The 16,972-nt window shown below is 39.7% G+C and overlaps 1 protein-coding gene across 7 annotated transcripts in view; it reads right to left on the reverse strand.

Annotated features, from left to right (window-relative positions):
- Window positions 1-1,426: 1,426 nt before the first annotated feature.
- The window catches only part of ccdc142 (coiled-coil domain containing 142), a 70,768-nt gene continuing 55,222 nt past the window's right edge, over window positions 1,427-16,972 (reverse strand). For 3 of the 7 annotated variants that reach the window (XM_047353005.1, XM_047353004.1, XM_047353001.1), the window contains 5 exons: window positions 16,015-16,140; window positions 7,529-7,629; window positions 6,466-6,634; window positions 6,165-6,306; window positions 1,427-2,166 (listed from right to left, as the gene is read on the reverse strand). In XM_047353005.1, the coding sequence (XP_047208961.1) occupies window positions 6,180-6,306; window positions 6,466-6,634; window positions 7,529-7,629; window positions 16,015-16,140 (523 nt within the window). In that variant the 3' untranslated portion in view covers window positions 1,427-2,166; window positions 6,165-6,179. Of the gene's footprint in view, window positions 2,167-6,164; window positions 6,307-6,465; window positions 6,635-7,528; window positions 7,630-16,014; window positions 16,141-16,972 lie in introns of those variants that run through there. The other 4 variants (XM_047353002.1, XM_047353003.1, XM_047353006.1 and 1 more) reach the window with 4 other exon arrangements.

Here is a 16,972-nt window from a genome sequence, read left to right on the forward strand (position 1 = left end):
TGTAGATCTTGACAAGATACATATGTGTACCAAATTTCACAATCCTCGGTCAAAGCATGGCTTGGGGCTGATTTTTTTAAATCTTCTAGGGGGCGCTGTGGACGAATTAGGCCACGCCCACCAAATATGTCATCAGATCTCTGTTGGAGACTGGACTAGGATCAACCATATTGAATTTGGTGCAGATCAGATGATGTATGTGGAAATTAGAGCCCAACGTATGGCCATGGCGTGATGTCCAGCTTCGCCTCGCCACCACAACCACACCCTTCTATGAAAAGTCACTGTGCTTCAAACAAAGGTAGACCCACTAGTTATTAGTTACCTGGCACAGATTCAAGTTGATTGAGTGTAGACAGCCAGATGGCGACCTTTCCTAGTAAAAAAAAGACACTTCCTGGTCTGAGGGGGCGGGCTTGGATGATGTCAGCATATGACCCCATAGGATCGTCGGGAACCCAAAGGTCCTCCTTCATGCCAAATGTGGTGTTATTTGGCGTTTCTTTGGGAAAGTTATTGCATTTTTTTAGTCTGGGCGCGAACGCCAAGTTTGTTGCCCGGCCAAGCCCCGTAAACATGGCCGAAAACTCACGATTTTGATAACTTTTAATCCCCCATGCCTTAACTGCGTATTGACGAAATATGAAGTCGATAGCTCAAAATCCCTAGGAGGAGGTCGTTAAAGTTCGAGGTGAGTAAGAGTGAAAAACGGCCAAAAATTAGCCTTTGATCCAAAATGGCCGACTTCCTGTGTGTTTTAGGTTATACCCCCAAGAGACTTTTTCTCTTGGTTTGAGGAGCTCTACCTGTGTGCCAAATTTCAGATCTCTAAGACTTACGGTTTGGCCTATCTCACTTTAGGGGGCGCTCAAAGACTACCTGACAAACAGACCACAGCTTGTGAGACTGAAGGGTTATGAGTCTAACCAGCAGCACAGGAGCACCACAGTTGACGGTACTCTCACCATTCCTTTTCACTCTGTACACCTCAGACTTCTAGTACAAGACAGACTCCTGTCATCTGCAGAAATACTCCAATGATTCTGCAGTCGTGGGGTGGATCAGAGATGGACAAGGAGCTGAGTACAGGAAGGTGGTGGACCACTTTGTGACATGGTGTGGAAACATCATTTCATCTTGAACGTGACTAAAACAAAGGAGATGATTATAGATTTTAAGATAAACACGAATAGGTCAAACACTATTTTCATTATGGGAGAAGATGTGGTGGAATATTAATAACCTCAGTGTTCACCTGGACAACAGACTTGGTAGAGATGCAACTGTGAAGCCGTCAACAAAATGGCTGAACAGTTGTGTAACAAGATTACCTTAATCCACACACCTGAGTTTACTTTTGCTTTAAAAAAAATAAGAGTGGTCATTTTTAACATTTATTATGTACACAAAAAATCAGACAAAAAAGTTATTAGTCCATTAGATCCATCTTTATTAAGCCAACTAACGTACATTACATTTTAGTGGTGCATGATGAACAAAACCACATCTCTTCTTATGCAGGTGGAAGCTGCAGACCCACACAACTTAAATGGAACCAAACAGTTTTACAGTTTTCCTTGTTACAGGCAACCATGTCATCTTCACTCTGTGGACACTAAGAAATACGGCAACATTTTTCTACACTTTTTCGCTTAAATCTTTTCAGTGATGCTGTGTCTGATTTCTGGCATCTTTTGTTGTTACAGGCTGAAGGGGAATTCCATTTAGTGTTGGCTTGTTTACCACCTTTGTGAAATAGCAGCTTACAAGTTTAGGAAGACTCACACATTCAACAAATTGCTTCGCTTTCTCAAGGATAGTTGCCCAAGGATCCAGGTCTCGAGCAACACGCACAAAGTCTTTTTTTGTCCATTGAACAAAGTCACAACATTCAATCTCTGTGACAAAAATCTTGAGTTTGCATCTGTTTGTAGTAGGGGTGTTCTGGCTTCAGACCCATCTCTTCTTTGTGTAATTCCAAACAGAAGTCACTGTCTCTCTGCACCTGACATCTACCTCCAACTTAAACGGCATAGCAGCAACATGTGTGCATGATTCTCCTAGGCCGGCCATACAGATGCAGTGAGCAGTGACTATAGCCCAAGATGATTGTATGATGGCCCAGGGCTTGAGTGGTGCTTCTCACAGGCATTGTGAGTGCATCACCTACATCAAAAAGACAAAAAAGAAAGTGCTTAAAATACAGACTTAGCATGGCTCCTCTAACTACAAATACATTTTTCCATTGATATATTACTATTATTAAAAAAAATACTGTTTTCTAGTTGAAATTTGAGTTCATACTGCCATGCATACCCCCAACACCTTCTGACCTCCAATATATGCACAAATCTATATACAACTGTTTGTAATTATGCTCAAGCATGCTATGTTATAAACTTAAAAAAGCTGTGAAGTTAAGACTTTTATACAAGTTTGACTACATTTTATGTTACTGGTGTCTTACTTGCTGTGACAGTGCATCCTTCTGGTTGAAATGAATATAAATTTTGCACCCAACCATGGGCAAAAAGTCCATGAGCCTCCAAGGATTTATAGTTATGTAATTCTTCAAATGTATAGTCACTGACACCATTAACAAGTTAGCAAATTATGTCCATATTTGTTGTTGGTGGAAATAGCATGGGGTCAGTTGTCCATGCCTTAGCTGCTAACTCATATAGATTGTCATTGCTAATTGAGTTCCGCTTCGCCAAATACCGGCCTCTCGAGTTTCTCTCTACAAGGCTTCCTCTCGTTTTTATTCTGAATGTCCATTTTACTGATGTAATGATCTTGGAGTCATCGCTGAATGGTTGAAATCAGATGAACTTTATCGTTTGATAGGGTTCATTTGTCACCCCACAACATGGCAGCTGGGTGTGTAAAGGTCACATGTCTGCCAAGGACCCATTGATCAGTAGTTAAAAAACTACATTTTGTGTGATTGGTGTTTAGACCCATCAGGAATTGTTTCCCAGTTTAATGAAGGGGGAACAGTATCTGATGGGGAAACGCAAATCGACGTAACACCTGCAGCGCTAACCGCTGCAAATGGCACCCTCCCTCCTGGTGTCTCTACTACTGTTCCGTTTTATCTCCTTTCCTACAAGTGTTTTCAATCACTAATCAAGTTCTATGCAGCAGCCACAGGACCTCCAGCTCATCACAATATTTAAAAACATTTTAGAGATTAAAAAAAAATAGTATGTACACGTGTGGGGGGTGCATCCCATATATAAATTAGGTAATAGGGAAGGCAGGTTGTGATAGTGCAATATGCTTATTTTTTTCCAACTGAGTAGCTGACTATCAGAGAACAGGTTTTCATGGTTTAAATAGCTTTTCATAGAATATTCTTTTTATAGAATAAATTCTATAGAATATCTTCCAGTTGGAGACTAAAGGATACAATTTTTCATTATTGTTTTCATTATATTGATTTTATGCTGTGCATAATGGCACATTTTGATGATACACAGAGTAAATGTCACGACCAAAGGTTATGTCATATGCAGAAATCCTACAATGGAAATCAGCACTTTTAATTGATCAGATTCCTTTTTAGGAGTCTGGCACAATTTTGACACATTTGGCTAAATTATGCTAAAATCCCAGCTCCACCTTTCACATTGCCCTCTAAAACCTTTGTGGAACAAAGCTACAGGGGTTGGACAATGAAACTGAAGCACCTGGTTTTAGACCACAATAATTTATTAGTATGGTGTAGGACCTCCTTTTGCAGCCAATACAGCGTCAATTCGTCTTGGGAATGACATATACAAGTTCTGCACAGTGGTCAGAGGGATTTTAAGCCATTCTTCTTGCAGGATAGTGGCCAGGTCACTATGTGATACTGGTGGAGGAAAACGTTTCCTGACTCGCTCCTCCAAAACACCCCAAAGTGGCCCAATAATATTTCGATATGGTGACTGTGCAGGCCATGGGAGATGTTCAACTTCACTTTCATGTTCATCAAATCAATCTTTCACCAGTCTTGCTGTGTGTATTGGTGCATTGTCATCCTGATACACGGCACCGCCTTCAGGATACAATGTTTGAACCATTGGATGCACATGGTCCTCAAGAATGGTTCGGTAGTCCTTGGCAGTGACGCACCCATCTAGCACAAGTATTGGGCCAAGGGAATGCCATGATATGGCAGCCCAAACCATCACTGATCCACCCCCATGCTTCACTCTGGGCATGCAACAGTCTGGATGGTACGCTTCTTTGGGGCTTCTCCACACCGTAACTCTCCTGGATGTGGGGAAAACAGTAAAGATGGACTCATCAGAGAACAATACATGTTTCACATTGTCCACAGCCCAAGATTTGCGCTCCTTGCACCATTGAAACCGACGTTTGGCATTGGCATGAGTGACCAAAGGTTTGGCTATAGCAGCCCGGCCGTGTATATTGACCCTGTGGAGCTCCTGACGGACAGTTCTGGTGGAAACAGGAGAGTTGAGGTGCACATTTAATTCTGCCGATTTGGGCAGCCATGGTTTTATGTTTTTTGGATACAATCCGGGTTAGCACCCGAACATCCCTTTCAGACAGCTTCCTCTTGCATCCACAGTTAATCCTGTTGGATGTGGTTCGTCCTTCTTGGTGGTATGCTGACATTACCCTGGATACCGTGGCTCTTGATACATCACAAAGACTTGCTGTCTTGGTCACAGATGCGCCAGCAAGACGTGCACCAACAATTTGTCCTCTTTTGAACTCTGGTATGTCACCCATAATGTTGTGTCCATTTCAATATTTTGAGCAAAACTGTGCTCTTACCCTGCTAATTGAACCTTCACACTCTGCTCTTACTGGTGCAATGTGCAATCAATGAAGACTGGCTACCAGGCTGGTCCAAATTTGGCCTTGAAACATCCCACACTAAAATGACAGGTGTTTCACTTTCATTGTCCAACCCCTGTAATTCAACTCATTCAGTCTGAATTTGCTGCATTTATAGTCAAAATGTTGATGGATAAAACCAGAGGGTTCTCCTAGGATTTTAAAAGAATTTTAATGCTGTTTTGCAATGTTCATTTAGAAAAAGATTTTGGCAAGGCTCAAAAATGTTTATTTTTTGTAAAATCACAGATAAATCAGACACAGTGACAATAGTGGTTCCACTGAAAAACATTTTTTTATGTCGTACCTTTACTTGATTTATTTAAGTTATGTCATAGCAGGCAGAATTTGTTCTAAAACCTCTCAGGGCTTCACAGGTTAAGGACCTCCGTAACTTGTTACTCCTTGAGTAACTGCCTGCCTCCTGGAATCTCCCTCATGCTCTTGAGACTGCAAACCTTCGAGTAATAGATTGATGTGCCATCCTGGTGGAGTTGGACTGTCTGTGCAACCTCTGTAGGGTATACGTATTGCCACAAGTAGTGATGATGATCCTGGTATAATGCAAAACTACTGAAAAGCAGTGAAACAAATAAGGAGGGGAAAATGTCTGACCTCCACCTGCAAAACCATTCCTGTTTTTGGGGTTGTCTCATTGTTTCCCCTGTAGTGCCTCTCTTGTTCATTTCAATAACACTAAAAGAGGTGACACTGATTAACAACCCCCTCTACTACTGACCTAACCTGATCAATATTCAACAAATTTAACTGACCTGCAATTATACTCTGATTAAAAAGTGTTTCTTTACATTTCTTGAGAAGTGTATATAAGGAGAGGTCAAACGTAGCCAACCTCTGGTGTTTCCTCACTGCTTTCTACTGCCTGTAACCTTGTTTTTAGACTGAATTAAAGTCTCTTCTTTGTACTTTACTCTCTCCACCAGATTTTTGACCCAATCTTCTGTTTGCCATGATGGAATATTTTTGAGTAAATTTGAGATAGAAAAAAAGACATATATCAGATACGTTGAGGAGGTCCACAAGATTAGTTCCCCTCAACATTTGCTCCTCCTGAATCAAATGTTTGACACTCAGTTTGAACCTATAATACTGTGCATTCCATTAATACCAGATAAGTAACAGTCTATTTTATGCAGCCTAGTAATCCCAAAGGCATGTATGTAGTGAAGGAATATAAAATCTATTTCAGGAAAAAAAATACCAACACGTTTTGATGATACAAACATGAACAGTTTCCCCATTCAAAATAATGTAACTCAGGCATAAAAACAATAGTTTTAACTGAATACTTTATATCTCCATCTCTACAGCCAGACTGAGGTCTGTTCATGGTTCTGTCTTAGACACTGTAGACCTGGCAGCCTCCAGCGACGAGTAGTGCTGTGGATCCGGAGGTCCAACCATTCCTGGTGTGCAGAACCTACTGCTGTACTGGAAGCACAAAAACAGATTACATCTCTAACAACTACACAACTGGCATTAGTATTCTCTTTACAACACACAATGTGAGCTGCTCTGAGGAGTGCAACAGATGCTATGATCTGTTCGAACTATCACCAAACAATAATGTTACTTTATGTGGAGCCTTACCTTGAAGCAAGGTAAGGCTCTGCAGGTGTGGATGTGTCCACTGGGGAGAGGACAGAGGTCGCAACTGACAGATCAGACTGAGTTGGCTCTGCACCTTCCACACAGCCCAGGTTGGTTATATTACTGCTCACAGCAGCAACCACGCTGTCTCTGCTGCCTTTAACTGGACCTAAGGGATTTCCAAAGACATGCCTGTTAGGTTAATTGGTAACTCTAAATTGCCCTTAGGTGTTTGAATGTGTGTGTGTGGTTGTTTGTGTGTTGCCCTGCGATGGACTGGCGACCTGTCCAGGGTGTACCCCGCCTCTCGCCCATAGACTACTGGAGATAGGCACCAGCTCCCCCGCGACCCACTATGGAATAAGCGGTAGAAAATGACTGACTGACTGAAAGATTTCACTCTGGTCCATCTATAAGAGCTGATTGGATCCAACTTCTTAAAAATGTCCATCTGCAGACATGACAAACATCTGCTGGTCTGACAACAGACTAGTGTACAGCAATAAGTCAAACGTTATCTTGGATCCTTCAGCAGGGTCGCTCTCAGGCTGCTTCATCTGAAGTAGACCTAGAAGGCCTACGTAAACTGGAACAGGAGCTTTTCAAACATTTAAAAATTACTGTCAGAAGCAAATTCTGATTGTCTACCAAGTCCTTATAAGTCAGTCACTCAGGTAAATAAAAGTCATGCCGTCAACATACAATGTTGATCATAAGGTGGCAACAGAGCAAAGAAATTATCAGTGAAGAAAAGAAAATGATCTTGGAGGGAATATGACGAAAGTTGTCTTTGCAGCAACACTTTTCAAAAATATGAACTACATCACTTGTATAAATTGGAGGCATCAAAGGCAAACAGTAAATAGATTTGTTAATTTAAAATGTACAAGGATTGTTGTAGTCTTGTAGAAGGGAAAAGAAAACATGGAAAACCAACAGATGTCAGTTCCATGAACAGAAAACACAGCGTATGCCAGGCTGCAGCTAGTGTTTCATTCAGAAGGTCAGAACTGTAAAATGAAGGGGTTTAAAGGATTTTCTGATAGAAATGTGTGACACTCACAGCAGCGTGTGAAGGGTCCCCAGGCTCTGCGCTGCAGGTATGGTTTCGCCTGTGGCTGCTGCAGCAAACACAGCAGTGCTGAATCTACCTGCTGAAAAACGCTGCAGACAGTCAACAGTTTAGTCAATGTCAATCACATGTGTTGCAGAAAATATTCTTGTCAATTTTAAGTTTTCAATTTCCATTTATCCATGAAGCTAATCTTTTCTACTTCATCCTGTCAGTTTTCTGACTTTGGGGGTTCACATTTTAGCCAGTTCCTTAAACCAACTTTTCCTGGGACATGCAATAGCAAGAACATTAAAGTTATCAAGAGTTTCTTCTCTTCCCATCAGCTACATCTTGCCTGGCATTTCTTTGTAGCTATGAAACCTCCTGTCTCTCTCCAAGACAACGTCAAGGACCTACTACTGCCTCAAACTATATGAACCTTTTTCTTTCAACACTTAAAGTAACTCCTGGACCAGTGATTCTGTGTTTTTTGCATGTTCTGCAGGAGGTTTCCATGTTAAAAACAAGTTTTAATAGGAATAAAATAAATAGTTTAACTGAACAAAAAAAAAAAAAAATCTAACAAATGTGGGTTATTGTTGTCTCTTCAAACAGTGTTAGTTAATGACTTGGTTTGTGATAATCAGACTGATTTATTTTGTCTCACAGAAACCTGGGTGCAGATGAAGGACATTGGTTACGCTGGTTTGTTGATTAATCCTAAGTCAAGTATCCAACTCTTTGTCTTTTTCATCCAAACTGCAAAGCACTAAATCCAATTCTGTTTGCAGTTTTATATCGTACACCAGGCCCTTCCCTCAATTTTAGATCAGTTCTCATATTTCTCATCTGACTTAGTATTAAATACTAATAAGGTCAATATAGTGGGGGATTTTAACACTCGTGTTGACATTGAAAGTGATGGCCTAAATCTAGCCTTTAATGCCATCTTAGATTCAATTGGCCTTACCCAAAACATTCACAGAAGCACACACTCCTGTGTCTATGCTCTTGATGTTGTGCTGACATATGGCATGGAGAGTGTGCCAATCTATCCTGTCTGACCATTTGAATAACCTTTGGGTTTACTGTAACTGCATACACTGTCCCTGAAAGAAAATGTTATCATAGTAAAAGTTGCAACACTTTTAAAGAAATCTCTTCTATTGTTGATAATATCCTCAGCTTTCCTTTCCATTGTCACCACATGCTGTTGAGGAGGAGGAATTGCTACAAAGTTTTGGTGGCGGTTTGCTTAGATAGATAACAACCAGTTCGTGTTACATCTAATGGCTGGATTCTGTTGTAACTATAATCAATTTGGAATGTATTTTATTGAATTTGAATCTGTGTATATGATTGGATTGACTTGATTATATATTAATGAATGTGAATTGGATCTGTGGTTCAAGTTGACATTTATTGTGAATTAGGGCTATATACATGAACTGAACTGAATTGCTGTCTCTGAACAGATCCTGGTAATTTAAGTCTTTAGTCTTCGCCTTAAGTTTTTCCAAAGAGCATGAAGGTTTCTTTTTGGTCAATGACCAAATAGCAGCCATTACTTTTTCTTTCTGTATCAGAAATATATTGTCAAAGTGTCCGGGTTTAAACTATTGGCTGGAAGACATTAGTCATATTATACCTTTCAGGCTTATTCCACCCTTTTAGGGTATTTGCTATAAAAAAACACTCCTTCTTGGAGATCCATATAATCTTTTCCATGTAATTTGGCCAGAGGTTGAGTGTACCCTGGCTTTATTTCAACCAGTTTCCATTTTGGTTGCTACTCAGGGCAGCACAAATAAACACTGCATCTCATTGAAACAGTACAACAGTATTTTCTCTGGTGTAGCAATGCAAGCCTCCTCTGCATTTTAATATCATCACTCTTGGGTTTGCACCTGCCCAGATGAGGCGGCATATGGTAAAGCCCTGCACTTGTGTACCGTTTTATCTAGTCCGAGGACCCCAAAGTGCTTTACATCACAATCTGTCATCCAACCATTCATACACACAGCCACACACGGACAATGGTAGACTACATTGTAGCCACAGCTGCCCTGGGGCAGACTGAAGTGAGGCTGCCATACAATCGGCGCCACTGGGCCCTCTGACTACCATCAGCAGGTACGACAGGTGAAGTGTCTTGCCCAAGGACACAACAACTGAGATGGTTGGAATGGGGGTTTAAACCGGCAACCCACCAGTTACAGGACAATCTCCGACTACCGCTTCCACCATCGCATATTAGCTATTTAGCTAACCAGTTAAAAATAAATAAAGAAAAAACAACTACATTTGCTGTTAAAGACTCGACAGGGAATATAGTTTATAATCCTGAAAGAATAAACAGCACTTTCAGAGATTTCTACCAAGCTTTATACACACAACAGATAGATCCGTCAGATAACTACACTGATCAATTTCTGCATAAAGTAACACTTCCTAAATTATCAGATAATCAAGCGACGGCCCTGGATGTACCACTGACTGTAGCCAAAATCCAAGAAGCTCTCACAAGCATGCCCTGTCCTGGGTCCAGGGGGGCAGGTCTGTGACTCCTCACACTCACTATTGCATATTTTTATGGAGAAACCTTGTATACACAAGCGTGCTCACACTCAGACCCACAGGTGTTTAGATTCAGGTGTTAACAGATACACAAATGTTCTATATTGAGCCGCATTTGCCACTAAATACATCTTGCATTCATAAGTACCGTGCACTTTTCCGTAAAAATGCTGGTAATATGAATGTCTGCAGGTGTAGAAGCAAGCAGGGTGTAATCTGGTATTCTTTTCATCCTTCTTTCTTTCCTCCATTCTATTCTCATTCTCTCCCCTTCTCCTTTTTGCTCACCCTCTCTCTCTTTCGTTCCTTTTATTTTTTTCCTTTTCATTTCTGTCTCCATGTCTATAACAATTAAAATAATCCCAAAGCAGTTTCTAATAAAGTTTCTTTTTATGAATATCAAGCAGAGCTTTAAAGCGTTAGCTGTAATGCTCCACTTGTGAAAGTAAATCTGTTGGGGTTTTTCTTGACACTCAGAAAACAATTCTGAGCTCTACTCTGCCAGACAGAACGGTAGAAAAAAAGAGGGGAAAAAAAGAGAACAATGTGACAAGAAATGGTTGATGACACTAATTTTATTATTTTATTAATTATTTCATTATGCATAAAGGAAACATTCCACAGCGGAGCGATATAATTCTGCGGGCTTATTTGAAGTCTGTACATCTATCTGAAATTGACTCTAAGATTAATTTGCAAATCGGCTCAAATATCCCAAAGGCTCTAAAGCACTGGATGTCATCAGAAGTGTTGCAGATGGACAGTATGCTGTGAGACATGTGCTTGGTTGGACAATTAACGGACTTTTGGGTGAGATTCAAACTGAAGCTCAAGAGCAACCAGAAATAACTGTCAACTGATTATCTGTAAGACACTTGAGGAGCTTTGGAATCAGCAGTTTAAAACAGATTTTCCAGTATGTTGTGCCAGAGATGAAAAGGAACCTTCCAATGAAGATTAGCAATTTTTGGATAACGTCTCCAGTACTGCCAAACTACATTTGATTGTGGAGCCATGTACCAAGGAGTTTCACTGAATAGTCAGCTCTTACAAGGTCCTGACTAGACCAGGACGTTGACTGGAGTCCTGACTAGGTTTCGTAAAGAGCCTGTTCAAAAGCATAGACATCAAAGCAATGTTTCACCAAGTTAGAGTACCAGAAGCGGATCAAGATTTGTTGAAGTTCCTCTGGTGGCCTGATGGAGATTACACCCAAAACATGGTTGAATATAGAGTACACATGTTTGGAGCAACATCATCTCCCAGTATTGCAAAATTTGCACTAAGGAAATGTGTTGAAGACCATAAACAACAGTTTTGCTTTCAAGCCATGCATACAATCTTGAACAACGTTTATGCTGATGACTGCCTTGTCTCAACAGCTTCAGGGGAAAATGCAAAAGCTCTCTATCAAGAACTAAGTGTAATGTGCTTCAAAGGATGCTTTCTACTGAACAAGTGAATAAGTAATAGTCGCAAGGTGTTGTCTGTAATACCCGAAGCTAACAGAGCAAAATAAATAAAAGATCTGGACTTAAACAATGATGAGCTTCCAGTGGAAAGAGTTGTGGGAGTTCAATGGTGTGTTGAGTCAGATGTTTCATGTTCAAAATCATTTTAAAAGCTCAACCCCTGACAGACGTGGGATTCTCTCTGCGGTCACAGAATTTGTGTTGAAGAAAGATTGGATGGGACAATGCATTTCCCAATGCAGTCATACAGGAATGGACTATATGGATGCAAGAAGACCAGTCACATTTGTAAACTTAATCCCAACCTGGAAGATGGTGTACTGAGAATTGGTGGATGACTTACCAGAACAGTGATGCCAGAAGAGATAAAACATACTGTTATTCTTGCAAAAACTCTCATATTTCTAATCTAATCCTTCGACATATCTATGAACAGGTCAGTCAGGGAGGTTGTAACCATATGCTGTCTAAACTGGATTCCAGGTGTCACAGTACCAACAAGAAAATTTGAGGCTAAATGTGTTGTGTGTCAGCACATGAATGCTTCACCAGGACAAAAACAAATGACAGGCTTCCCCTTACATAGGGCAATGCCTGATAAACCTCCTTTCACCTATGTTGACTATTTCGGACCATTTTCGGTAAAACGTGGAAGAACTACTGTAAAATGCTATGGTGTCATATTCACAAGTTTAGTCTGAAGAACCATTCATATTGAAGCAGCATCATCACTGGACACAGACTCCTTTATCAATTCCCTTTGTTGCTTCACTGCCAAACATGGCCAAGTAAAAGAACTGCCATCTGAAACGTGTACCAATTTTGTGGGAGCCCATCGTAGTTGAAGGAAATGAATAAAGGTTGGAATCAAAGTTGTATACACAAAACACTTCTCTAGAAGAACAATAAATTGACTTTCCATCCCCCAGCTGGCTGGCATTATGGAGTATGGGAAAGTCTTATGAGATCTGTGATAGAAAGTTCTTAATTCCACCTTGAATGTGCAGAGTATGGATGAAGATGGTCTCAGGACAGTTTTATGTGTAGCTGTAGCTATTCTAAACAGTAGACCTATTACAAAAGCTTCTACTTATCCAAACAACCTTGAAGCACTTACACCAAACAACCTGTTGCTTCTCAAGACAGAACCATCGCTTCCACCAGGATGTTTTCAGAAGGATGACATATATGATTGCTGCAGATGGAGACAGGTTCAATAAATGTTGGATCTATTCTGGAAAAGGCGGATAAAGGAATATCTTCCTCAACTGCAACAAAGGCAGAAGTAGCAAAGCCTAAGATGGAATTTCATGCCAGGAAACCAGAAACATTGTGATCATTAATGATGATTCAGCACCATGGAATTTTAGATAACTGAAATAATTAAAGCCACTATTCAGGACAAAAAAGGATCTGCCTTTAATACTGTCACCTTGGTGACGCAGATTGGTCTGTTGTGTCATTTGTAATAATTCTGAGTAATGTATAAAACGAGATTCAATTAATTTCCATTGTATTTATATAACACTAATTCAGAACAAAAGTCACCTCATGGCACTGTCTAAAAAAAGATTCAGTTCAACTCAATCATATAGACAGGATCAAAATCCATTACATACATTCCAATTTAACCTAATTAAACAATACAGTCCAATTCAGTTTATTATTCAAATTGGTTTGAAGGTTTTTCATCTAGGGAAAACCAGCAGATTGCATCGAGTCACTGACTCCTCCTGGATGTGCATGTAGCGACAATGGACAGTATGAGCGGCCAGCTGCCATTAACGATTGGGGGTTTGGAAAAATATGAATTTTGCAGGTGTTTTGCTGAGAAGTCTTTATTTTAAATGCTAATTTTTACTAATGCCTTCTAAAGGTAATCATGCCTTGGTACTTACAGCATACTCCTATCGTAAAAAAATTTTGTGAATAACATGGCCATAAGCCAGGACAGTTAGGAGCAAAGCACTGTTTTTTTCTACTAATGCTGCTGTATCAACTCAACTCTTCGTCCACTCCCGTTTATTTTGAGGATGGCAGGACAGATTGGAAATATGCTCACAGCATGTCTGTCTGCCTACCAGGGCTTAACATGAACTTTTTTGCTCACCAGCCACTGTGGCTAGTGGTTTTCCAAAGTTACTAGCCACTCAGCATTTTCACCAGCCACAATGTTGTTGTTGAACATTTAAGATTAATATGATTAAAGCTGACTATAGCATGCTAAAGTTGACCTCAACTAGATTTACAACATTTTCAAATGTAAATGACCCTTCTACGCAATCATATCAAGACTACATAAAATATTTACCACTTCAGGTCATTATTAGAAATATTTAAATAATATTGGGGGCTTTAGCCCAAACCCAAAATATTTATATTTCCATAAGACAGTTTATAAGTAATTTAAAGTTAAAATATCATAGGACATATTGTACCAGTTCTCTGTCTCAGCAGGGTTTAGACTGAATGTAAGTTATTGTGAATCAAACAAAAAAGTATTGCAATAATTTACTTGTTTTTTATTTTTGTTAGAAGCTAAATGAAGGATAAGAAGAAACAGAGTTTAGGCCTGATGAAAAACCATTTTGCTGAAGCAAAGAAAGACACATTTTGAGGTATTTATAAAAAAACAATGTGAATTTTTGATGACAAAACTTTTTCTTAAACTCAGAGATGTTTACTATGGGTCAGATAAATGTGCTTGTTTTGTCATCTACATAAATTATCTTTTTAAACGATACATTCTCATGAAAGTGTTCCACTCCTAAGGTTCCATTGTCTTAATTTCTTACATTTAAAAAAAAGAAAGTGGTATAAAGTAGATTTTTATTAAATCTTAGTCAAATGGTAAAATCCTAAAACATATTTATTTATTTTAATTAAGACCTTTCGAAACATTTCATTAAAATTGTTCCTTCTTTTATGAACCTGTTCTCTTTTACCGCCATCGTTTCAGCCCTTCATTCCACTTCTCAAGAAATTTGGATGCCAAAAATAATAAATGAAACATTTTACAACACAGTCTGTTGTTCTGCACTGAGCATGTGAGACATTACCACATTACCGCCTCCACTGCGACACAACTGTGTTCTCCACAGGGACCGCCTGTCTAAAGCGACGTCGGTCATGAACAGACCAGAGAGCAAACACTGTACGCAGGCAGGGCTGATGGAAGTTGTAGTGTCGTAGTGTTGCATTTCAACTTGCTTATTATTTCAGATCCCATTTGAGAAAACTAAAAATTAAAACTGTATATATAATTCAAGGAGGATCTGTGGGAAGGGGTGGGGCGGAGTCAACCTGGGTGTCTAATGTCATGTGTTCTGGGAGTTGTTCGAATGTTGGGGTGGGTGTTACTGTATATATAATTCAACCCGCCAACGTGGCTAGTTGGAGTGGCTGTGTTACTGCTAAAATTCACCTGCGTTTGGCGGGTGTTAATGTCAAGCCCTGCTGCCTACCATGGATTTGTGGTGCATCTCACAGCCAAAACCCAAATTGACGGGATGCTGCTTTGGCATAATGTGACAGATATTGATTAGTTCATGTATATTCACGCTATTTTTCTTAATGTTCCCACAAAACTCCATAGCAGAAGGCGTTGGCATATTTCCAAAAAAACTAACAAGGAAGCAGGAAAAAATACCTTTTTGTGGATTGCTATGAAAAAATCACAACCCATCCATGTATCTCTCGATGTCAGCAAAGCAGATTTTATCCTGATGAAACTTAATTTTTCATAAATGGTAGGGATCAGCATTTTCACCCTCTGGGTGAAAATATGATTAAAAAAAGCTTTTTGGCTACTTATCTCGGTCCAAACTCTTTAAAATGTTTGTTCCTCTTCATTTATATTTGTGTTGTGTGAGAATGATCTGTTAATGATCTGTTTTGACATCGACATAATTGACAGATGTGATGTGTCCCCAGGGGCCAACCAAAAAAGGGATAACATCACTTTATATATAACAAATCCCAAAACTGCCAACTGGTACAACTCATGAGAAGAGAACATGCAAATTAAAAATAAGTATTTGTCAGGAATCTCACAGGCATTCAAGTCCGTCTTGGTAACAAACCTATCCTCTCACTATTAATAAGGAACACTTTGTTTTCATGTTTTATATTCTCTACTTCTATGTCTCTTTTTGTCTCCATCACTTCTTGATTCTAGCTCTCTTTTCAGTTGCTGGTTATATTCTGCATTTTAGCATACCTGCCAGGCAGCAACCAAATACCCAAATTGCACTGCAGTGTTGTGTTCAAGGACATTTGCTATGCCTGATACAATGTTTCAGAACACAGTCACAATCACTTAGGATTTGATTGCTTTAATTCTATCTTGCTTTCACAAGAGAGTTTGTTAAGATTTCACTCTTGGCAATTCAGCTATATGTAAACGCTGCAAAGAATATGTGTAATTAGTAAATGAGGGAAGTGTACCAGGGATGGTGATACCTTAGGCTGAGGAGTCTATGGTGAAGTTCAGCTGACAGACCATACTTGTCAGACTTAATCATCTCTCTGATATAGCCAAAATCTTCCTTTAGCTGCAGCGCCCCCTGCACACTGAGGACAAACAACAAATGCACACTGTTCAGACCAGCCGCTGTGGGATGTGTGTGTCAGCACTTGCACAAAAAAACCTGGAACCTGACATAATGAAAGATTTCCCTGCGTTAAACGACTAATAAATGGTGCATTGTGTCAAGCAGGAAATTATAAATGGAACTTCCCCCAAAGTCAAAATTACGAGTTGGAAAGTTGGAGCAACAGGACCATTCCCGACTTCCGCATTCAAGATGGCTGCTACTTGCGACAACAGTGTAAAACTTTATTACTGTGACTGTTTTTAGCAGTTTTTAATTTTTTATATGACATGTAGTCAGTCGTACAGGTACAACTTTTCAGTATTTGTAAGACGTGATGTTTTTTGTTTTTTTTATACTCTTTATTTAACATTTTTCATTACAATGAGACATACAATACACACAGAACTTGAGGCACTGATTCTTAGTTAAGTAGGAAGAGAGAAAGGAAAAAAAAAATAATTACGAGGTGGTACACCTAGTTATGCTTCCTTGCTCTTGTATGTCATTGTTATATGCCATTTAGACCAGCGTTTGTTATAAAAATGTCCTTTTATATGTAAAAGATATGTCAGTTTTTCCATAGAGTGAATCTCCTCCACGACTTCCCGCCAATGGTCCAGCTGGGGAGAGAGCTTCTTTAGCCAAGACCGTGTAATTGCCTTTTTGCTTGCAATTGATAGAACTTTAAAAAGATACTCATCTTCTTTTTGAAACACTTCTCCAGATATCAGCCCCAGCAGAAAAACTCTGGGATCCCTGGAAATGACATACCCTAAAATTATCCCAGTAGTCTGAAAGATTCCATCCCA

Source organism: Girardinichthys multiradiatus, chromosome 23 (genome assembly GCF_021462225.1).
Source record: "Girardinichthys multiradiatus isolate DD_20200921_A chromosome 23, DD_fGirMul_XY1, whole genome shotgun sequence".
NCBI classification, from domain to species: Eukaryota; Metazoa; Chordata; class Actinopteri; order Cyprinodontiformes; family Goodeidae; genus Girardinichthys; species Girardinichthys multiradiatus.